The sequence below is a fragment of the Dreissena polymorpha genome, chromosome 14 (assembly GCF_020536995.1).
Source record: "Dreissena polymorpha isolate Duluth1 chromosome 14, UMN_Dpol_1.0, whole genome shotgun sequence".
NCBI lineage: Eukaryota > Metazoa > Mollusca > Bivalvia > Myida > Dreissenidae > Dreissena > Dreissena polymorpha.
Window position 1 is genome coordinate 43,889,024 of NC_068368.1, and position 25,460 is coordinate 43,914,483.

The 25,460-nt window shown below is 34.6% G+C and overlaps 1 protein-coding gene across 1 annotated transcript; it reads left to right on the forward strand.

Annotated features, from left to right (window-relative positions):
* Positions 1-1,517: 1,517 nt before the first annotated feature.
* LOC127858410 (28S ribosomal protein S14, mitochondrial-like) lies at positions 1,518-23,273 on the forward strand. Its single transcript, XM_052395549.1, has 3 exons — positions 1,518-1,669; positions 22,362-22,565; positions 23,043-23,273. The coding sequence occupies exons 1-3, from the start codon at positions 1,598-1,600 to the stop codon at positions 23,223-23,225; spliced, it is 459 nt and encodes a 152-aa protein (XP_052251509.1). The 5' UTR covers positions 1,518-1,597; the 3' UTR covers positions 23,226-23,273.
* Positions 23,274-25,460: the final 2,187 nt, after the last annotated feature.

Genomic DNA, 25,460 nt, shown 5'->3' on the forward strand with positions numbered 1-25,460 from the left:
GATCAAAAGAAAAGTAGTATCATTTTCTTGTATATTTTGAAAATAGTTTACAAGTTGAGGTTCATAATAATAAAAAAATACATAAATTAAAAAAAATAAAAATAACAACGGGAAAATTATTGTACCACGTTGGCTATCTTCAGTTGGTTATACGTTGGTTATAACGGCAGAGATTTGATCGCGCTATGCTGGTTCCAGTTAAATATCTGGGAGGAGTTTGAGGTTATGGTTCTTGTGCATGGAACATCTCCTGATTGATATCTATACACCCATGAAGTTTCAAGACGAAATTTTATATAGCTTCCGAGATGTACCACTAAAGTTAATGACAAACGGGGGAACCGACGGACGAACGGAAAGACAGACGGACGAACGTGCAATGCCCAACTATCCCTCCACATTCGGCGCGGGATAACATAAACTAAATATGTCCCAGTGGGTTTTAGCTTACAAAAAAATGCACATGTGCATGAAATTCTAAATTTCAGCGATCTCACCAACTGCGCTCACGTGGGTACGTTTCATTATCGTTTAATGGGCGATACAATTGCAAATAGCCCAAGCTTGTCGTTTTTCATACATTCAGGTAATGTTGCAATTAGAAAAAAATCGCTCTTTCGATTGTTAAAAGCATGCATCTGTGTTTGCTTATATTCTTAAAGACATGCAAACATCTTATTAACGTTACTTAGCGATTTAAGAAATCTTTATTTTTCGAAAATGTGTTTTGATAATAAGATTTAAAACGATATTTATGCTCAGGCTTTCGATAGGAAATAAAATAGTAACGTTACACGTTGGTAATACACGTAGGGTCTAGTTATCAAATTAGCCTGATTTCGATTGGAGCTTATACATAAATTGACCGATATAATTAACTTTTTCATATTCATGAGTGTTATTATGGTTGTCTATATGTAATACAAATTGCATGACATTTTATAAGAATCGAAATTTCTTCTGTCTTCCTGCAAAACAGCAAAAGACTCTAAATTTAGCCAACAGCTGTGTACAGCTTACAGACGTAGGCATTGATTGCAAGTGAGGATCAAGATTCTGCTATAATGATCAGGCATGTCCGTTTTGTATCAAGTAATTCTATATGTTGGTTACATAATACACATTCTTATTTGCGTCCTAATGCTTTCTTAAGTAAGATCACTGAACCAGTTTAGAATGTCTTACAACATCTTTATTTAAAGAGTCCCCTGACCACCACCCCGACTTTATACAGTTGCCAGCAACCCTGCTTTTTTGAATGTTTGTTTGATTTTATTAAACAGATATGTAAGGATGATCTGCGATTGATTGACGAGTGTCCGTCTGGACGACCATAGAGCGCTCATCGTCCTGAAGTATCTTATTTTGGTTAATCGTAAATACATATGTTTTTACAATTATTGTTTTGTAAGTTGACTTTTGCTGCATACAGAACTAAAAATCTGAAGTGAATCAGACAAGTGCTTTTGCACGTTTTGCACGCCATTATCAATTTAGTGCTACGCAACCTAGGACTCATTTCAAAGTAGAAGACTCAGTGGTCACCGGGTCATTTCTTTTTGTTATTTATTATTTTAAGAAGGATTTGGTGTGAAGTATGATGTTAAATAACGCTAAATTATTGAAGAATGTCGCAAACAAGAGCAGCTCTTGTTTTCCAGTTCCAAAGGTAAAACAATGAACATCATTTTAAGTATTTAATTGTTAGTAATGTATTTTCGTGATACAACAGTCAACAGGACAAATGATAGCATGAACCAATGATTTTTTTAAACATAAATAATTGATGTCAAATGCCTGCAGGAATAATATTTAAGGTAATATGATTATAGGTGCTACCTAATTTACGGGCAAAAGCTTTTTAAGTTTTTTTGATAAATATGTATTTTTTATAAATATATTGACATGATTGTGTTCAAAATATTATAATTGTTGCAATAATTAAGTAATGCATCCAAAAACAAATCAATCTTAAAACAAGTTACATGTTCCAAGCTTAAAGATCTAGCATCTTATTTTTTTTTGTTTTCTAGCCACAGGAATTTATAGCTGGTTCGGTGTCTGTGGTATAGTGGATGGGGTGTCTGCAGACTGGCTTAGTCACTGGGAGGTCTCTGTATTGATCTCTTAAGTGGGAGCATTCTTTAGATAACCCTAAAGACATACTATGGCGTACCATTTGGGTTGAAAGTCAAGAAGACCTACAAGACCTACAATAATTGTACGTCGACATAAATATAAAATACACCTATGAAGTATATATTTGTACGTCAAAGTACAATTTGTACTTCAACATACATGTTTGTACTGCGACGTACACATTTTTTGAACAGCCAATCAAAACACTAGTCTCTTGAGCCGCTTTTACTTCAGACTTATTCATAATAAATGTTTAAAATCTCTTTTTCAATTGAGGACAAAATGAATAAAAATATCAGAATGGCAAAAAAACAACACATAGAAGTTTCAAGTATTTAATGCATTGAAATAGATTATATACAAATTTGAAGAAGATTCAATTGTTACCTTTTTAAAATTATAATTATTCAGCATATTGTATTTATTGATTTATTGATCATGCGGGACGGAGTATCACGACCGTCCAGTGCATTACTGTGTAGGAAATTCCCAACGGTAACCAAACAGTTACCAAGCATTAACGGGATAAATAATGTATTATAACCTCTCTGTTGGTCGTATTTTGTGATAACAATAACTTGCATAAGTCAGAGGTTAATTCCGCCACGCCAGGTCAATAAATACGCACAATATCTATGAGTTAGCCGTCGATAGTTGCATAATTTGGTATAAATTATAATAATAATAATGTTTAATAAATACGCACAATATCTATGAGTAAGCGGTCGATAGTTGCATAATTTGGTATTTATAATAATAATTCTTATGTTAAATGTCAAATATCTCTAAAAGCAACAGATGTAAGGTGTCTTCTGATTGGCTAACACTCAAGGGTCGGTGAAAATTGTACGTCGAAGTACATTTCTCGTTCTACCTAGTAGGTCTTGTAGACTTTCGACCTCATGGTACGTCATATAGACACTAAGTACTGGTCCTACCCAGGAACCAGTTTGTTTCATCAAATGTCTCAATTCAACTTGACAGCTTGCTAAAGCAGTTGCATTTAGCATACAGTACATGTGATGTGTCAAATCAATTTTGATTGACAAATTTGACAGGATTTTTTTTAATCCAATAAGTTTAAGACTGCCAAATAACACACACTACGTATTGAAAGCCATACCTGGAGCTTTCTTCTGTATACCACTGACTTCATCAGAAGAATGATTTCTACTGTTGGGAAACGTTAACACCACTAATTGTCTTCTTATTTATTATCAATGTATAATTATGTGTAACAGCATAACAACATACTTGTTTCGCAATAAAAATATTTAATAAATACAGGTATCTTGCAGGTTTCTAATTTTCTTTCGCAAACTATTGTTGAATAGTTTAAATTGTGTCGCCACTAAAAAACTAGCCATTTTGTAGCAATTCTAAAATCACAGTCTAAACTGCATACACTTAGCTCTAAAGTTACAATTTGAATGCAAATATTAGAATGCATCATGTTATATCATCCATATTTTTTTATTTAAACATTCAAATAACACATAATACAGTACCTATATAAAAAGATATGTGGTATTGTGTGGATATACAAAACACTTCACATCATTTATTTGCACATAAAATAATAGTTACAAAATAAGTAAAACTCATCAACCTACATTTCAAGAATATTTACGTATATGAAATTACAAAGTGGTGTTATTGTCTTACCTTTTACAAAATTAACATTGCGGGTTTTGCACTAGCCATAAAACATTTATCATGGATGAGCAAGTAACAACCAATTTATTAATTACACAATAGAACGGAAATCATATTAATTGCATTATGCATTTACTAAACAAGCTATTTAGAATTACACTATCTTACTAAAAATGATCACAGGTACTTAGTGCTTTTACATACTTGTGGTAAGTTTTGTATTACTAGTTTGACAATAATCGGCAGACACTTGTCGATATACAGACAAAATTTGCATGGGAACTTTTCATATTTTTTCAGCATAATTGCCTTCAAATTGTTAATTTAACAACCCTTTGACATTGTTTGCACATCTGATCTTATTATACCATAGCTGATTTTTGTTAATAGATAGACATATATAGACTTTTCAAAGTTCTATAAAAGTTCACACATGTTCCATCCAAGTAAACAAACAGAACCAATAAAGATCACCACAGATAAAAACTGTGTGTATAGCTGGGAAATTTGATAGTTCGGGAATCCCTCCTTTGTTGATTTCTGTAAACCAAAACTGTCAGTTTTGCTGGATAGAATGGCTTGTATAATGCCCAGCTCTTGCCTTGGCAGAACAGCTTCTAAAAACGGAAAACCAACAAATATCTTAAAATTTGATCAATAATGCAGACAATTTATAAATGTCTTGTTTTTTTGTTGATTTCGAATCTGGAAGATTTTTTACGTAAGATTGTGGTACGAAAATTCCAACGGTATTGGATTTTGTGGTTTTAGGCCTAAACTAATTATAGTGATATGTAACCTTTCGGGATATCGGTAAAGTGCGAGCAGACGAGGTGTAAATACGTTAAAAATTAAAGCTAAAAGACTAAAAAGTTAGATCTGAATATCTTTAAATTTTGTGAATAAATGTGTTTCTGGTGGATAACAACGACAACTTATCAGAATATTGCTCATGATCACACGTAAAACTTCTTTCTGAGAGCGAATGGAAAATGCGTCACAAATTCTGATACATAAACAGTAGGGTGTCGTTATTGAAATACCGCGAGAATACTGGAAAAATAGAGATGCCAACTATAGTGTTTAAAACAAATAATTTTTTAACAAGCGTTTGTGATTTGTCAGGATAATAATAACAATAAGATATCGAAAAGATCAAAGCAAATAAATTCGACAGAAATCTAAGATTCGGCAATATATTAAAGACGGGTTATGTTCCCCTAAATTGTGTTCGGTGAAGACTGTTACTATATGTAGTGAACCAGTCTTCGGCTTATACCTACTGAAGAAGAGCATTCAGGGGAGATAATTGAGTAATGACATAATTCTGGAACGGTTGCGAAGAAAAACAAATAATGCGAGAATATTTAGTGCGATTCGCTACACAATTATGATGTCATTGATATAATTTTTCCTGAGGTATGTATTTACATGTGATTTAGCCTATGTCAAAGTGTTTTTTATTTGTTCAAAGTCATAAATAGCATCGCGAAAATATATGTCGCGTGGCAATTTTTTTTTAAACGCATCCCTTTGTGGTATTCTTATGTAATTTTATGTCTTAATTTCCATATGTATGAACGGTCAACGCCCACTTCGCGGGCTTTTGCCCGTAATACTAACCAATACATTTCTGATGCCAATTTGAACTTATTCACTTGCATAAAGTCGGCTAGTTCTGAATCAAGTGCGCTAATTTCGGATCACTGGGACTATTTGGAAGATGTAGGTCAGGGAGCATCTCAAAACCAACTTATTTTGACTGTCAAAACAAATGATGCATGTGTTAAATAAACATCAGATAGGTTCGTTTGTTTCAGTTTAATGACTGTCTGACAATTTAAAAACCAGCGATTTTTTTCGTCCAATTGGGAAAAGTACCCGTTCCGGTCCAATTGGGAAAAATTGAGTCGTGAAAACCTGAAAATTGGAAAAAAATGATTTGTAAAAACCTCAAAATTGGGAAAAATCAAATCATGAAAACCTCAAATTGGGAAATTGGTGTATTTGATTTTTACTCCCAAATACTTTAAAATTGATAACTTAGTGTTTTCAAGCTCTCAATATTATATTATATTAACCAAGGTTCAAGCCATAGAGCTGCATAGAAGAACAAACTAAATGTTGAATTTACCTTAAATTGGGATATATTTGGACAGCAATTGGAAATTTGATTTTTTTTCGTACTTGTGAAGGTGCCGTTTACCGGTACTTTATAAAGAAGGAAAAAAATCGCTGAAAACATTATAGGGTGTGTGTCTGTACACAAGACGAATAAAGCTGTTGGAAAGTATTTATGTTTTGATTTGAAATGTTTTCCTCTGTATTATTGGTTATATAAAACAAACACAAATACTCAATACAAGCAATTTATTGATAAACTCAAGATACCTTCTTCGGAAATAACATAGTATGATAACATTTTACAACAATAGAATCACAATAATGTACAAAATGTATGAACATTTGACATATATACTTATGACTAGAACATTTTATGTATGACTAGAAAATATCTTTATAACTAAGGTCCTGAAAAATACAGAATTTTATATAAATGTATTTATAAAAAAAGATGCGTTTGTCAGGAACACAATGCCCGTATTGCGCCGCTTTGATTTTTTATCATTTGGCAGGTACAGATAATTATCTCCCTTTAAAGCTTATTACTTCCCTTGGATTTGTTTTTTACCTTTGACCTTGAACGATGACCTTTACCTTTCACCACTCAAAATGTGCAGCTCCATGAGATACACATGCAATCCAAATATCAAGTTTCTATCTTAAATATTGCAAAAGTTATCACAAAACTTTAACTAATGTTAAAGTTTGGGACAGAATGACAGACAGACAGGCCAAAAACAATATGCCAGATCATTCGATCCGGGGGCATAAAAATGACAACTGAACACAAACAAGTACCTCTGAAATGCATTTGCTAATAATAGGATCACAATAATGTAAAAATATATAAAATCATCCATAAAAATTATAACATAAACCAGTACCTCTGGAATAAATGTGCTCAAGAAATGGAAAACAATAGTAGATATCAAGTTACTTTCTTGGTAAATAACATAGTATGATAACATGTAACAATAATAGGATCAAAATAATGAAAAAATAATGTAATAAAAGTATAAAAAATACCAACATAAACGAGTACCTCTGGGTTAAACATGGTAAAGAAATGGAAAACAATGCTAGATATCATGTTAAATTTTTGGTAAATAACATATTATGACAACTTTTAACAATAAAAGGATCCCAATAATGTAAAAATATATAAAAGTATCTGCTTCAGCCTCTTTGCCAATGACTGTGCAGAGCACCCATGCTTTTTATGACCCATCAGTCCAAATTGACAATTATCTGAAATGCAAAATCACAGCATAAATACACAAATATGATAAATATTAAAAATATTACCAATCCCCTTCCAGCACTACATCTTAACATTATTTATTAATCCATATATTTTCTATAGTACAGTTTTTAGCACTCTGCAGCTGGTTTTTTATTACTCCGCTATTATACCTTGAAATATTATAGCTTATTACTACACCCATAAACATAATCAAAGCGCTGAAGGCACTGAAGATGTTCGCTATTGCATAATTCAACACGCAATTCATTTTTGAAAATCATTCGCAAGTTTGAAATGAACACACGCCATTCAACTTTATAAAGTGTGTGTCATAGCGCACGGGTCGAGTTTTGTGTGCACTTTTTATCATCCTTATTATTTTATAGAAATAACTAAGACAAAATAAAAACAACATGCTTTTTGGAAGTTCTGAAAGCATAGAAAGTATGATGAAAATGGTAATGATAACTTAATATAAAGAAAATTTGCAGTCACCATATTAAAGTAATATTTTTTCTTATATCAAATGACTATCTCACCAAGAATATAAATTCATAATGAAAGTTCCGTGTACAAAACTTTTGATTTTTGACACCATATACAAGTTCAAAATATACAACAATCTTCGTATCTTGTATATGGAGGAATAAAAGTATATAAACATTGCTGTTTATGCTTTACTTATTACCCGAGCAGTTCACACGGTGTCAACAACGCTAACATAAACATAGGTATAGAGCACTCATGCGCTTTTAGGCGTAGCTGTTTCAGTTTTCATCTTAGTGACTTTTACATAACGCCAACAGACACGCATGAATATTTTAGAATATTTAATAAGCTGATTCGAGATACAACCTCTGAATTTTTGCTACATCACTGCGTATGTTCTCAATTCGAAGGATGTAGCACTGTTCAGTGTAAGGAATTCCGGACTACTCTCTGTATGCTCAAACGACACAAATTGTGGCCCTGTTACAATTACGCGTTACAATCCATCTCGCAGAATTTCACTTTTGCCTCCAAGATGAGTAAACAATCATTAGCGAAATAGTATAGTGTCACGATAAGAGAAAATCGTTTAAAGGGGCCTTTTCACAGATTTTGGCATTTTTTAACTTATTCATTAAATGCTTTATATCGATAAATGTAAACATTGGATCGTAAAAGCTCCAGTAAAAAATCAAGAATAAAATTAAAAAAAGAAAAAGTACATGGCCCGGACCAGGTTTCGAACCAGTGACCCCTGGAGTCCAGCCAGAGTCCTGAAGTAAAAACGCTTTAGCCTACTGAGCTATTCCGCCAAGTACACATGCTTGACGTATTTTATACCTTATATAAGCAATCTTCGTAGTTTCACAAAATTTAACGACAAAAACAGAACTCTCCAAATTATTCAATCGTTTCGCGTTGCAACGCTTTATAATTTTTAGGTTTTAAAATCGTCAAAAGATGCATATAATGGCTATATTAGACCATGGTAAATGTTCAGTATTACTGTTTCCTCACAAATATCATAACTAAAACGAAAATTTGCGAATCTGAAACAACTTTTTTCAATTTTGTCAATTTACCAAAGCGTGAAAAGATCCCTTTAATTATCATACCACAATGTTTGCCGTACTTGGTCCACGCCGGGTATGCGAATACTTCGTTGACGGATGGCACTTCACTAACAGAGAACAACAAACGCCACGCGCGAGAGGTAAGTTCCTCTGTTTTATTTAAAGTTATATCCTAAAGATTAGTTTTTAAGACAAGACACATGGTCGAGTTGATAAATGGTGTATCCTTTTGTATTGGGAATACACAATTTCACGGAAGAATGGTACAGTTTTGCCAAAAAAATAGAAAATTCGATCGGAAAACAGCATAAACTGGATGAACGGTAAACATTTTAACAAAATAAAACTACTTAGAATTATTGCAAGAAATTGTTTGCTATTCCAGCATGTAGAGTAATCACTGTGCTTCACATACTGAAATTTTGATAGTATTCAATGAAATATAAACAAAGATAGTGCATGTTGTAATAGGTGGCATACATAAAGTTGCAGGCACTTTGTTTACCGATAAAGGGCACTTCAGATTACGGAGACTTTCAACAAAGCGGGCACTCTAATAACTGAGTTTTATCTTCTACCTTTAATGCATTTATTTATATTACGGCTATACATACGAAACATTTTGAAAATATAATTTTCAAAAATCACATTACTATTAATTTTTACTATGTTTATTATAATTGCAATTTTCAAATAAGATAATATTTATTATTAAATAAATGTGTACATAATGAACTTGTTTTTTATTGGTAACTTGAGATTCAGAGAAATAAAAATACAACGGATAATGCGTATCAACACAATCGTGTTTAATTTTACTTATAGCAGGGCTCTAGATAACGGTAGTGAAGGGGTCTTGATGAGGCAAATACACATTTGTTCTTCATAAAATCCTATGTCGGTTGTGCTTATTTGAATCGCATCATCAAGACGATACCTATGCGTAGCAACAAAATTAAAAAGAGAATGGTAAAACTCCATTAATTTTGAGCCCTGCTTATAGGCAGCACTTCCCTTTACGCAATGCTAACGTTTGCTCGAAGTGCGATTCACCTGACCCTAAATCACTGTATTGGTTGAGTTTAAAGAAACACGGGTAAAATTAAATCGTAAAAACAACTGATTTTGGAAAAAAGGAATGCGTACATAAAATGTTTAAATGTCATATTATGGAGTCAGTACTTAGTATACCCCCACAAACGAAGTTTAGGGTGCTATTTAGGATAGAACTTGTCTGCCTGTCGGTCTGTCTGTCAGTCGGTCCGTATTGGTCATGACGGGTCAAAAACTAGGTCACGGGGTCACTTAGTGCGTTTTAAACATTCAGCATGGTGTCCGCTCTCTAATTCAAGTAGTGTTCATCCAATATTTGCCAAACTTGGTAAGAAGTTGTATTAAGATGGTGTCTAGGCCAAGTTTGAACATGGGCCATGCCGGGCCAGCTCCGATTCACTCATCCTGTAATAAATAATTCTGTCACTAATATGTAACTTCATATGCAGCATGTGTTGTGTTTATATTTAAAACAAAGACGGGTATGCATAACTTTTTACACCACTGTCGTGTGATTAAATCGACCCCGCCCGTTCTTTTATTGCTATTTTCGTTTACTTGCATTGATTCAAAAAGTTCCAATAGAATTTCGGACCTCCATCGCTGCTGATATTAATCTCTGAGAGGCAGTTTAAGCAGAGTGATTATTCATGACATGCTATCTAATATATAAGTAAATCGCCTTAGTACCTTCATTTGGACATAAAGATAAATGCTTTAGATCAACCGTTTAGAACGTAATTTAAAATATATGGTCATATAGATTTTACTCATTAGACATATCCAATTTGTTTAACATTTATCTTTCACATTTGTACCAAATCAAAATCATATTTTAAAGGGATAAGAACATGCTTCGGTAATTCTTTTTTTATTTGCGCACTAAGTACATATATTTTTATTTATTGCCTGCTTACTTTAACAGTATTCCACAGCGAATTCTGCATTTTTGATTCACAAAAAACGAGTGTGTTATATCTGTAAAAAAGTGTCTAGATGTCGGGAAACGAAGTGCCATTGTTTTTTAGATGATCGGTAAACGAAGTGCAGATGAAAAATGTGCATGCGACTCTTAAAACATTTGAATTTTCTCAAATACATTAGTAAACTAAAATGTAACATGTTGTAACATTACTGGATATATTGATCTTTTATTTCGAATAGTAAGCACGTTCTTGATTTATTTGCAAGTATGTTTATTTTGTTAAAATATGTACTGATCATTCAATTCATGCTGATTATCGATGGAATTTTATCGTTTTTAAAAATAATTCACCGTTTTTCCGCGAATTTCTTTCTTCGCAATACGAAGTGCTAAACCATTAATCACCCAAACAATGTTCTGTGTCTAAAAACCAAATAAACAGATCATAAATACAAAAAAGCTGAAGAACTCACCTCTCGCGCGTGGCTTTTGTTGTTCTCTGTTAGTGAAGTGCCATCCGTCAACGAAGTATTCGCATACCCGGCGTGTGGTCAGCACCTCTGGAAATCATTCCTTAATGTGTGGATAGGCTGCCATTATTAACAAGTTTGCTATTTTCAATTCAATTTTGTATCAAAAAGCATTGTTCTTAAATGTGGCATTTCAATTCGCAATGAGATTTGTAATGACCCTCTTCATGTGAAAATGGGTCTTATTCCATATGCGCCCATCATATAAATAGCCCACTCAGCTATCACTCCTTCTGGTAAGGAGAAACATAACATATTGAGTGATTTTAAAGCGAACAGCATCGCCTATGGCCTGACTGCGCAAAAGCACATGTTGGGTTTAGCAAACGCTTGCCGAAACACATAAGACCCATTTTCGCATGACGGCGCTATTGACGTGTGATTTAAATGTGTCGAAAGAAAACTGCGTTTAAATCAAATATAAACATACGATATATTTCGATAGTGAAGAAAGATACTCATAACAAGGCATATGAGGACACATATGAAGTGCTCTCCCGTAGTATATTTTTATTTTACTCACACTAATGTGTGGTTTGACAATGCTAACACACATTTCATGCGGTGAATATGCAGCTTACAAGTGAAAAACGCAACACAATAGTTAAACTTTTGTTTAATTGTATTTAATTATTTAGAAAAGTAAATTGCTAATTTTATTTCAAAGTCAGCGTATACGCCGACTACATTTTTAAAAGACATTTATTGTTATAAATATATTTAATATAATATATTAGGTTGTTTTCGGTTTTAGCGATTAAAAAGCATTTTCGAGGTTGCCTATAGTATGCCTGTAGTAATTCATGAACTCATATCCAACTGTCTATGTATTGAGAACTGTGAATATAAACAAGCTTAACCTTCTACTTACCTTCTGCTATTGCATTCGTATTATTATTATAAATTGTTCGTTATATTCGGGTTTAGCAATTATGAAACTTTTTTTTGTCTATCGTATCGCTGAAGTTATTGTTGAACTTATGTTCAACGATTTATAAATTGAGAATATAAACAAAGACCTATAGATAATATGGGTCTTTGATATAAATAAGCGTCAACTTTTTCCCGAATCTCTCATTTTACGACCTGTACTACGTCATTGAGTTGTATGCGAGAGCGTAACCTATTGCGTTGTTATAACCCGTAAACTTTCCTTTGTTTATCGACAGACGCATCTATTAATAGCCTCATATATCATGAATGCCAAAACAACCGGGAAAAAGAACCACGTGACCAAATAGGACGCAAAATGCAAATACCATGCGACTACGACTTTTATTATGTAAGAAAGCTCCGCAATTCCTTTGAAGTCGGAGCCTTGTGATTGCTACTTCTTAAATAATTGACCTCTAACTGAAGTAAGCAAAGGAAACGCAGCACCTATAGGTCCCTGCTTCTATGTGCGAAGGCAGATTGAATTTTACTAATGTATGGTTTGCCTATTATAACACACATTATAATGCGGTAAATATGCGACTAACAAGTAAAAAACACTATAATTAAACTTTTGTTTTGAATTAAGTTATTTAGAAAACAAAATTCCAAACCTTATTTCAAAACAGCAAGACTACATTTTTTAGAGAATATTATTGTTATATTTAAATGTTTTTTTTAACAGTTTCAGCGATAATGAAACATTTTTTTATGTTGTCTATCGTATCCCTGTAATAATTGTTGAACTCGTGGTCAACGTATTATTAATTGAGACCTGTGAATATAAACAAGCGTAACCTTATACTACTGCGTTATTCTCACACGGACTCCCCTTTGTTTATCGCCAGCCTCAGATTTATGAATGAGCTGAGCGAAAATACTACGTCACGCACACGCAGCAGAAAGTGGACTATTTTAATCATTCATAAACAATCTCCTCCGCGACACGTACAATACGATCATTGTTTATTGATTCTTTTCTATAAAACACCGTTCGAAAATATTGAATGTAACACGATATTAATATAATGTTGCCATTTGTGAATACACATAATTGGAGAACTCAAACCTCTTGCATAAATTATACAACTCTTTCTTGCGCGGATACGCAAGCGGGTATTGGGTTAATCATACCTAGTCGTATCGACCTGAATTTCACACTAAGCACTTTAGACGGGCGCTAAAGCGCCCATCTAAAAACAAACCAAGTAAAAGTTGCATGCAACCAATGCTTACTGTATGTGTTAGCCTTGACCTTGTGACTTAAACCCAATGCCTCATAACTGGTTTGCATAATAGATCTCAATCAGATGCATGAACATGTAAAGTTTGGAGAACCAGGTCCATAAAGTTTCATTTTATGAGCAAGGTTAAAGTTTTGGGGAGACAGACAGAATAAACAAAATTCAATCTTATTATCTGTATTTCTTGACATTGAATTCACAAAATAGTATTATAATAAAATAATTCCAATTAAACAATATATCAAGTTTATGAGAAACTCTGCACTTTTCATTTGATATATATACAAAAACTTTTGTGGTAGCTAGAGCTTTAAAATATTACAAACACAGTATTTAAACAATAAACAACTGTTTTGAGATTTTCCCCATTCAGCTGATCCGTAACTGACATGTACACGAGGTGCAATTTCCATGCTTTTATGATTAAATCATTAACATATACTAAAATCACTCACAGGAATTTGAAAATAATAATAAATAAACAAATTCATACCAAATGTACAAGCATTTACCAAGGAAATGTGTTTCCAAATCGTCTTTTAATTGTTGACCCGTGTTATAGACGGTGCGACGGTAAAATGACACGTCTGTGGTAGTTACCAAAGCGTGATTTTCAATGAAAACACCGTTGAAATAAGAAGCAAATCTTTGAAATTGCTTAAAATTGATCACATTTTCCAAAAATCACAGTAATATTAATATGTCAATATCTTTTAGAATTATTTTTTAATTAAATCATAGAGTTGATTACCCGAATTACCCGAGATGTGGAACTACCCGATCGACTGAAGGAATCGAACCCACAAACTCCTGATCGCTAGGCGGACACCTCATCCACTACACCACCGCAACATTTAATCTCCTGTGTCTTCTTGGGAATTTCAATTGCTCCATCAGCTAGTCAATCGCTTTAAATGTATTTATGTTTAATAACTCCTAATCATGTAAAATCAGACTTCTGAATAAATTATTCAGTCAAACAACTATATTGCAGATCATAAAATTAAGAACTATCTATTGTTTTTGTCTTTCGTCTTATTTCAAGATTTGTACAGGTCGAACTAGTTGCAATAATCCAGGAGGGTCAATAGCTAGGAGTTGCTACTGATTACACATTTATTCATGTAAAAATGCTGTCCAGAATCTGGGCAGCACTTAAATCTGAAATATTAGCCACATAAACTATTTTCTGACATAAATAAACACAAATAGATCGTAAATATAATAAGTAAATTAAAACAACCTACATGATATGGTATGCTCGCATAATATTGATATTAATCCAAAGTTTCAAACAGGTCAGCGGTTCATTTAAATGTGTATGTTATTGCAAAAGACATTAAAACTAAGTATTCCCAAATAACAAAATTCGAAAATACTATTGACTATCTCTGGAATCCTGGGAGATATATATTGTGTATAATCTACCAATCGTAATATACCAACTATCTCTGGAACATCTGTAAGATACATGTAGATCGAATCATCAATTCAAAACTTCGGCTTTCCGTTTCAGGGCCCTCAATCTATTAAATCTGCCGCCGAAATTCGGCGGCAGTCCCCCACCTGAAAAGTACACTTTTTTCCTCTTTATGGGGGGAAAAATTCCATCTAAAAAAAATATGTTTTTTTTTTGTTTTTTTTTTTTAATATTAAGATGTGTCTCATGATAATTATATCTTAATTCTTTTTCAATTTAATCTTTGCAAACATACTAAATTATGAAAAATGCAATGAATATAGTGCAAACATGTTCAAATGTAATAATGAGAGAGTAGGTAAAAAAATCCCCCCAAAAGGGAAACGCCGCGAAAATTCCCCCTCCTAAGGGCTGCGGACACCTTCCCCCAAAGTAGTGAGAGGGCGCTGAACCGTTTGATAACAGTTTTTATGCCTTGGTTGGGTTGCTATAGCATTTGAACTGTCAGTCAGTCAGTCTGTCCGTCTGTCCATCCGTCCAAAAACTTTAACATTGGCCATAACTTTTGCTTTTTAGCTTTACTGGCAAGAGGCCAGCGGGGCTTATGTCATGGTCCTGTGTCCTTCGTGCGTCCGTGCGTCCGTCTGTGCGTCAACTTTTTCTTTAAACATCTTCTTCTCCTACACTACTGGTCCAATTCTGATGAAATTTCTCAGGAATGTTCTTGGGGTGAACCTCATCCAAATTTGTTCAAATTATGCTCCTAGGGTCAAATTTGACCCTGCCCTGGGGGTTAAAAATTGAAAATTTGCTTATATAAGGCCTATTTTGTGAAAAATTTAGAAATCTTCTCGTCCATAACCATTGGGCCTTGGGCTACCAAATTTGGTATGTAGTGACATCTTATAGTCCTCTACAAAGTTTCTCCAAATTTGACCCTGTCCCGGGGGTCAAAAAATTGAACATTTCCTTACCGGTATATAAGGCCTATTTTGTGAAAACTTTAAAAATCTTCTTGTCCATAACCATTGGGCCTAGGGCTACCAAATTTGGTATGTAGTGACATCTTATACTCCTCTACCAAGTTTGTTTAAACTATGCCCCTTTGGTCAAATTTGACCCTGCCCCAGGGGGTCAAAAATTGAAAATTTGCTTATGTAAGGTCTATTTTGTGAAAACTTTAAAAATCTTCTTGTCCATAACTATTGGGCCTTGGGCTACCAAATTTGGTATGTAGTGACATCTTATAGTCCTCTACCAAGTTTCTTCAGGCTTTTTCCGCCCTATGCCACAGGTCCGAAATTCGGCCCCATTCCAAATGCAAATCTGGTTGTTTTTTTCCCAATTGAAATTTTTTTTCCCAATTCCAAAAAAAAAAATTTTTTTTTTTTTAACCTTAAAATGTATGAGTTAACCTGATGCAGTGTAGAAAATAGAAAGTTTTGCATAATTAAATTATTTGTTGCCTTGAATTTGTTTTAAAAACTGTAAAATATGTTAATGATTATTTAAGACTTTCCTTATTTTCCTCAAAATCCGGCGCTTCGCGCAATTTTTTTCCCCTCAAAAAAGGTCAGGCCTTTCCCCCAAATTCAGATTAAAAAACCTGCACTTATTACACATGTTCATAATATTTTGTAAAATTTTAATAATAAGTTATCAAAATAGTCGTTATTTACCAGTTAACGGCTTCTTTGAAATATAAGAAACACTTTTTACATGCGATAATTTTTCCCAATTGAGCCAATTTTGCGATTATTTTTTTTTCCCAAAATGGGGGTTTTCACGACGCAAAATTCCCAAAATTCCAGTGTGGCGTTTTCCCAAAATGGAGCGGAAAAAGCCTGTTCTTCAAATTATGCCCCTTGGGTCAAATTTGACTCTGCCCCGGGGGGGGGGTCAAAAAATTGAAAATTTGCTTATAAAAGGCCTATTTTGTGAAAAATTTAGAAATCTTCTTGTCCATAACCATTGGACCTAGGGCTACCAAATTTAATATGTAGTGACATCTTATTGTCCTCTACCAAGTTTCTTCAAATTATGCCCTTGGGGTCAAATTTGACCCTGCCCTGGGGGTCAAAATGTTGAAAATTTGCTTATATAAGGCCTATTTTGTGAAAACTTTAAAAATCTTCTCGTCCATAACCATTGGGCCTAGGGCTACCAAATTTAGTATGTAGTGACATGTTATAGTCCTCGACCAATTTTCTTCAAATTATGCCCCTGGGGTCAAATTTGACCCTGCCCTGAGGGGTCAAAAAATTGAAAATTTGCTTATATAAGGCCTGTTTTGTGCAAACTCTAAAAATCTTCTTGTCCATAACCGTATGGCATAGGGCTACCAAATTTGGTATGTAATGACATCTAATAGTCCTCTACCAAGTTTGTTCAAATTAAGCCCCTGGGATCAAATTTGACCGTTCCCCAGGGTTCACAAAATTGAACATATGCCTATATTGGGCCCATTTTACGCAAACTTTAAAAATCTTATTGTCCATTACTATTGGGCCTATTTTTACCAAATTTGGTATGTAGTGACATCTAATAGGTTGCTACTTAGTTTGTTCAAATTATGCCCCTGGGGACGAATTTGACCCTGCCCGGGGGTCACAAAAATAAACATATGCTTAAACAAGGCCTATTTTGTGCAAACTTTAAAAATCTTCTTGTTCAGAATTATAGAGCCTATGGCTACTAAATTTGGTATGTAGTGATACATTTGTATCTAATAGTCGTCAACCAAATTTGTTCATGACTCGCAGATGACCCCTATTGATTTTTAGGTCACAAGGTCAAAGATCAAGGTCACGGTAACCCGAAATAGTTAAATGGTTTCTGGATGATAACTCAAGAATGCTCATGCCTAGGATCATAAAACTTCATAGGTACATTGATCATGACTCGCAGATGACCCCTATTGATTTTCAGGTCACTAGGTCAAAGGTCAAGGTCACGGTGACTCAACTTAGAACTAGAGGGCCATGATGGCCCTATATCGCTCCACTGCTGAAAAAAGGCTATTCAAATATTCTCTGCATGTGCAAATACTTAAATATAGGCCCTATTTAAGCACATGTACACTTTTGTGACCCCCTGGGCTTGGTCAAATTTAACCCCAGGGGCATAATTTGAGCAAACTTAGTAGAGGACTACTATATCTCACTACATGTACATACAAAATATGGTAGCCCTAGGTCCAAGAGTTAAGGACAAGAATATTTTAAAAGTTTTCACAAAATAAGCAAGATATAAGTGTATATAATGTTCAATTTTGTGACCCGCGGGTCAGGGTCAAATTTGACCCAAAGGGCATAATTTGAACAAACTTGGTAGAGGACTATAAGATGTCTCTACATACCAAATTTGATAGCCATAGTCTGAATGGTTTTCAACAAGGAGATTTTTAAAGATTTCACAAAATAGGCGCTTTATTAGCGTTTATTTATTTTGTGACCCCCCAGGGCAGGGTCAAAATTGACCCCAGAGTCATTATTTGAACAAATTTGGTAGAGATTTATTAGATGTCACTACATACTTAATTTGGTAGCCCTAGGCCTAATGGTTATGGACAAGAAGATTTTTAAAGTTTTCACAAAATAAGCCCCATATAAGCGTATGTTCAGTTTTGTGATCCCCCTCCGGGCAGGGTCAAATTTGACCCCAGGGGCATAATTTGAACAAACTGGGTAGACAACTGTTAGATGTCACTACATACCAACTTTGGTAGCCCTATGCCTTATTGTGTAGGACAAGAGAATTTTTTTAGTTTTCACAAAATAGGCACTATATAAGCATATAATCCATTTTGTGGCCCCCAGGGCAGGGTCAAATTTGACTCCTGGGGCATAATTTGAACAAACTAAGTGGAGGACTATACAATGTCACTACATTCCAAATTGTGTAGCACTAGGCCTAATGGTTATGGACAAGATTTTTTTTTAAGTTTTCACAAAATAGGCAATATATAAGCATATGTTCAATTTTGTGACCCCCGGGGCAGAGTCAAATTTGACCCCAGGGGCATAATTTGAAGAAATTTGGTAGAGGACTATTAGATGTCTCTACAGTTTACATACCAAATATGATAGCCCAATGGTTAGGGACAAGAAAATTTAGAAAGTTTTCACAAAATAGGCCTTATATAAGCATATGTTCAATTTTGTGACCCCCGGGGCAGGGTCAAATTTGACCCCGGGAGCATAATTTGAAGAAATTTGGTAGAGGACTATAAGATGGCTCTACATACCAAATTTGATAGCTCTAGGCCAAATGGTTACGGACGAGAAGATGTTGAAAGTTTTCACAAAATAGGCCTTATATAAGCATATGTTCAATTTTGTGACACCTGGGGGGCCGGGGCAGAGTCAAAATGACCCCAGGGGCATAATTTGAACAAATTTCAGTGCTCCAGCTAGGCCTAAATCGAAGGGCGCCGCGCCCTGCCCTCCCAAACCTCCGCCCTGCCCCCCCCCCCCCCCCCCCCCCCCCCCCCCCCCCCCGAACCTCCGCCCTCGCCCCCCCCCTCAAAAAAAAAAAAATATATATTTTTTTTTTTTACATGATAATTCATAAATCTCTTATTACATTGTTATGAGTTTAATCCTCATTGTAGACATTATATTTGAATGGTTTAATAATAATGGGAATAATACAATTATTGGTAACATATAAAATAACATGCAATAGGAAGCATTCCAGAAACACCCGCGCGCTCGAACGTGCCCTTTTCACAAAATACTGCGCGTCGAAAGTGCCCTTTTGACAAAATACTGCGCGTTGAAAGTGCCCTTTTGACAAAAAAGCCCCCCCCCCCCCCCTGCCCTTTTCAAATCCTAGCTGGAGCACTGAAATTAGGTAGAGGACTATTAGATGTCTCTACATACCAAATTTGATAGCCCTAGGCCCAATGATTATGGACGAGAAGATTTTGAAAGTTTTCACAAAATAGGCCTCAATAAGCAAATTTTCATTTTTGTGACCCCCGGGGCAGGGTCAAATTTGACCCCAGGGGCATAATTTGAACAAATTTGAAAGAGATTCACCTTAGGAACATTCCTGTGAAATTTCATCAGAATTGGACCAGTTGTTTAGGAGAAGAAGATGTTTTAAGGAAAAGTTAACGCACACACGGAGGCACAGACGCACTGATGCACACATGACGGACACAGGACCATGACATAAGCCCCGCTGGCCTCTGGCCAGTGGAGCTAAAAATGGTTTCCGGATGATAACTCAAGAAGGCTTACACCTAGGATCATGAAACTAAATAGGTACATTGAATATGACTCGCAGATCACCCCTATTGACGTTAAGGTAACTATGTCAAAGGTCAAGGTCAGGGTGACTTTACACAGTTAAATGGTTTCCAGATGATAACTCAAGAAAGCTAATACGCCTAGGATCATGAAACTTCATAGGTACATTGATCATGACTCGCAGATGACCCCTATTTATTTTTAGGTCACAAAGTCAAAGGTCACAGTGCCAAAAAACGTATTCACACAATGGCTGCCACTACAACTGACAGCCCATATGGGGGGGAATGCATGTTTTACAAACAGCCCTTGTTATATTTTGAGATGATTCTTTACAAAAAAATATTCTACTATTGTATTTGTTATAAATGTGTGAAAGGCTATTAAGAAGGAACCAGAGATTATTAACCCTTTACCAAACACTAACAGGATTTTACAGGTTTGTAGGTGACGACTTTATAAATAATTGTGATAAAAGGAGAAATTGCTCAAGATGAGCAATTTCTCCTTTTATCACAATTATTTCTTCCCTACCTGATCATTTCCTTCAGATTCCATTACAATTTAATTGTCGTCTGCAACCTCTTTCTAATTGGGAATGTCCAAAATGTGTCGTTTGGTAAAGGGTTAAGGCATTTTGATTCATATGGGTCTTGTGAATCTGTTTCAAATCAAATGCGTAGATTTGATCTTCAGCATCTAAAAATATGTGAAATAGAAAGAACGACAATATCTTTTGGAGAGATAAATGTACCTACGTTATAAGCAAAGGACCTGTGCAACAATTCCCGGGCATTTTAGTCTGTTTAGTTAACACGGTAGTAAATTTTTCCATATATAAATGCTCACACTTCCAACATAAAGCGCCCAGTGGGACGAGGGATAGAAAGAGAAAGTCACATGCTTGAGTACATTTTAGCCCATGCGCATTGCACGTTTTTTTTCGCATAAAAAAACAGTGGAGCGATACAGGGCCATCATGGCGCTCTTGTTTGAAGATATCAACTTGATATTTGGCATGCATGTGTATCTCATGAAGCTGCACATTTTGAGTGGTGAAAGGTCAAGTTCATCATTCAGGGTCAAAAGTCACAAAATACAATCCAAGAGAAGTAATAAGCTTTAAAAGGGAGATAATTTCTAAACCTGCCAAATGATATATTGAAATTTTATTTCAAAGCGGCGCAATAGGGGGCATTGTGTTTCTGACAAACACATCTCTTGTTGAAATAAGTTTTTGTTTTGAGTATTTCTCCACAAATCACTTGCAAATTAATGTTGGCAATAACAGGTATTGTGTTTGTTACAATGTATTAGGTTGATTGAACTTGATTTTATAGACAAACATGAGACATTAAAAAATCGGTTAACAAGAAGAACTCTGAGCTGTACGTATGTACTTATAAAAGCTCAGAGCATTCGAGAAGAACTACAGGACAAAATAAAACTTATCACAGTGGTGATGAAAATCCCTGATGCTGCATGTAACAAAATGTAGTAAGTTGTAACAATAAATAATATGCCCATTGTGTGCAGCCAGTTTGAATAAACTTTAAAGGGACATTTTTTAAGCAAAGTTTGTAGAGAACCGCAATACAATGCTACATAACATGTATTAAAACTTTGTGGGGGCAGAGAACAACAATTATACAAATAATTTAAACCAAGGTTCATGATTTGAGGAAACACAATAGAGGGCCAACATACAATGTTACACACCAAATATAACACATCATGGCACCTTGATGTTTTAGTTTCAGATGTAATAACAATAGCAATGTTACAGAAATTCTAAATTGAAAGAGGCTGATCTTGTGCAATCTTTGATGTGGCAGGATACAAATTGCATATGCGCAAGTTCATAACCAAAAACAAGTTTGAATTTTGAACATTGAAAAGTTTAAAAGAATTTCTGCTGACAAGTTTGTGTCAATTCTAAGTTGAAAAAGGGGGCACACATTTGGTAAATTTTAACTTAATTAAGATAAAAATTGCACACGCACAACTTCATACTATAAGGAAAAATGACTGCAAGTTTGAATGTTTAACACTGAATATTGTAGACGAAAAACTGCACCGTAGTTTGTGATTTGACTCACACACATACAGACTGGCAAACGTCCATGGTTATATCATTTTACCCCTTCACAGGGCATAAAAAATTCAACATATACAACATAAACCATGAATGTGCTTTAAATCCTATTCACAGGCATTCATTTTAAGTGAAGCAATTATGTACATGTAAAGCATAATCCATTACTATTTGATCTTCAGCTTCTTGAGAACTTGATGCCAGCACTGTCACTTATCCCGGTGCGGACAGAATATACACGCCCAGGCTATGGATCTAGATACGGTTTCACCAACTGGCCAATGAAGAAAGATTACACAAAACGGCAATGTGTGAAGGAGAACTTTGTAACCAGAATGCGACTTAATGCCATCAGGAAAAACAACATTTTACCACTGGAACTCAGAGTAATCAAACATTGGATTAGAGTTGTAACTTTAGGGCATATCTGTTGTAGAATGTAGTTGGCTGTTCTTTTTCTGCAATCTGCAAAACTACATATAAGTATATTGCTAGATAATAATAAAGGCATATACCCTGTTACAGAATGCATCACACTTGAAACAACCACTTATACATGTACCATGCTCATGTAATGTGACAGAAACAATAACATTTGACAGTAGTCTACAGTAGTAATGTGTTCTTTAGTTTTGTTACGTGACCTAAACCAAGAATATTAGATTATAGAGTCTCAGAGAAATAAGTATAAAACACATTTTACAATAAAGTCTTAAGTTTATTCTGTCTGTGATTAAAAATGTGTTGTTATTTTTTAACAAATCATATCAAGAAATAACAGAAAATTGGTAAGATAGCGACAAATGGATGTGTAATATGCACTTGTTTACATAATGCCTTTATACACAACTTTTTTATTTCAGCAAATTGCTGATAAGGAGATAGCAGAGGAACCAAGAGACAGTAACCCTATCCGTTTGGTGAATCGCTGTGTATTGACTGGTCGTGGTAGAGGCACTGTGCAGCATTACAGAGTGTCACGAATCATGTGGAGACATTTTGCAGACTATAATAAATTATCTGGTGTTAAAAGGGCATGTTGGTGATGTTCTTCAATGTGAAAATTTACTTTGGAAAAAATTAAAATTTTATTTTGTAAATTGTCATTATATAGGTGTTATGGACATATTAATGACCAAGGCAGAAAATAATGTTTCTTGTGCAGGCTTTTCCTGGAACCATATTAAATTCCTCTTTCAGCAATTTTTTTTAAAATTTGATTGTCTGTACACACTGCTAAAATGAGCTATGAATGCTATCAGTAGCAGCTACTTATACGACAATTTTATGCTGGTCAAGATTCGATAACGTTGAATCGTAACATCTAGGTCATTACACAGCACGCTTCAGTGGTATGTGACAATTATAACGTAAATCACCAAGTTAACCAAATGTTCAAAAAAGTCTGGTCAATGTGTAAAGCGTTACCAATTAAGGGATTAGCCATGTGGTTTATTGACAAAGGTGTTGTCATTACCCCCTCCAGCCTTGTAATAAATAAGAAACATATTTCATCTATGCCAATTAAAATATATCTTGAGGTTACAATGTAGAAATCCGTCTTTTTTGCGTTTTAAAGGGGCCTTTTCACAAGTTTTGGCATGTTTTGAAGTTTGTCATTAAATGCTTCCTATTGATAAATGTACACATTTGCTCTAAAAAAGCTCCAATAAAAAAATCAAGAATAAAATTTTAACAAGAGGGCTGTGATGGCCCTGAATCGCTCATCTGACTAACCAAATACAATCCCAACCTAGATTTCATCAAGATAAACATTGTGACCAAATTTAATAGAGATTAGATGAAAACTGTGACCTCTATTGTCTACACAAGTTTTTTAGCTCAACTGTCGCGAAGTGACATGGTAAGCTTATGTGACCGTGTGATGTCCGGCGTCCATATGTGTGTGCGTGCATGTGTGTGTCCGTCAACAAATTGCTAGTGTAGACCCCAGATGACCCAAATACAATCCCAACCCAGATTTCATAAAGATAAATATTCTGGCCAAATTTCATTAAGATTGGATGAAAACTGAGACCTCTATTTTCTTGACCAAATTTCATTAAGATTGGATGAAAACTGCGACCTCTATTTTCTACCCAAGGTTTTTCTATTATTTGACATATTATGTGACCTAGTTTTTGACCTAGTGACCTAGTTTTTGACCCCAGATAACCCAAATACAATTCCAATCCAGATTTCATCAAGATAAACATTCTGACCAAATTTCATAAAGATTGGATGAAAACTGTGACCTCTACTGTCTACACAAACAAATTGTTGACGGACACACGCACATAGCACGCACACACATATGGACGCCGGACATCACATGGTCACATAAGCTTACCATGTCACTTTGTGACAGGTTAGCTAAAAATAGAAAAAAAAGTAACCCTTAACAGGGCTCAAACCACTGACCCCTGGAGTCCTGGCGTAAAAGTCTCCGACCCCTCGACCATTCTTCCGCATAAAATATTAGATGTATTTTATACTACAATGTATACATAAGCAATCATCGTAGTTTATAGCGACAACAACAGAACTCTCCAAATTATTCAAGCGTTTCGCATTGCAACGCTTTATAATTTTCAGGTTTTTAAATCATCAAAAGATGCATATAATGGCTATATTGGAGCATGGTAAATGTTCAGTATTACTGTTTCCTCACAAATATCATAACTAAATAGAAAATTTGCGAATCTGAAACATCTTTTAAAAATTTTGTCAATAAACCAAAACGTGAAAGGCCTCTTTAAAACTAAAAAAAAATCGCTTTTGTCAAAATGGACGTATAGAAATCCTACTTTTAATTTTAAAAGAGGTACCATTTGAAAAATAATAAATTACTTGCTAACTAAGCTATAGATTAAATGACAATTGTACACACTTTCAAATTGCAACTATATGTATTGATTAACATGTATTTTATTTCAAGGTCAGAGGCAAAGTGTGTGGCTTTAAGTAATTTTGCCATGTCCTCTTTGCTAAACAAGAAGTGAAACAACATTCTGTTTCTGGGGAATATTGTGTCTCGCTACAATATTTCTTAATAAGTTTATACCCATTTAATTTAGTAATCTGTGCATTTACAACAGATATTGCAAATGTATTTGTAAAACAGAATACTAACATGAAACACAATTAAACTAAAGCTTTGTTACAGACGTGACGTATCCCCCCACATGCCGCATTGACACAGACTATTTTGCATGCTGTCTTCACAAATCAAGAGAAGCTAATTTATGGCCATATTTAAGAATTATCATTTATGGCCATTT

What these genes read in the sequence shown, in the direction of transcription:
- LOC127858410 (XM_052395549.1), top strand. Translation starts at nt 1,598, where the DNA reads ATGATGTTAAATAACGCTAAATTATTGAAGAATGTCGCAAACAAGAGC. An exon ending in CTTGTTTTCCAGTTCCAAAG is followed by an intron (nt 1,670 to 22,361) that starts GTAAAACAATGA and finishes TTTGATCTTCAG; the next exon opens with CTTCTTGAGAACTTGATGCC. An exon ending in TTTTACCACTGGAACTCAGA is followed by an intron (nt 22,566 to 23,042) that starts GTAATCAAACAT and finishes TTTTTATTTCAG; the next exon opens with CAAATTGCTGATAAGGAGAT.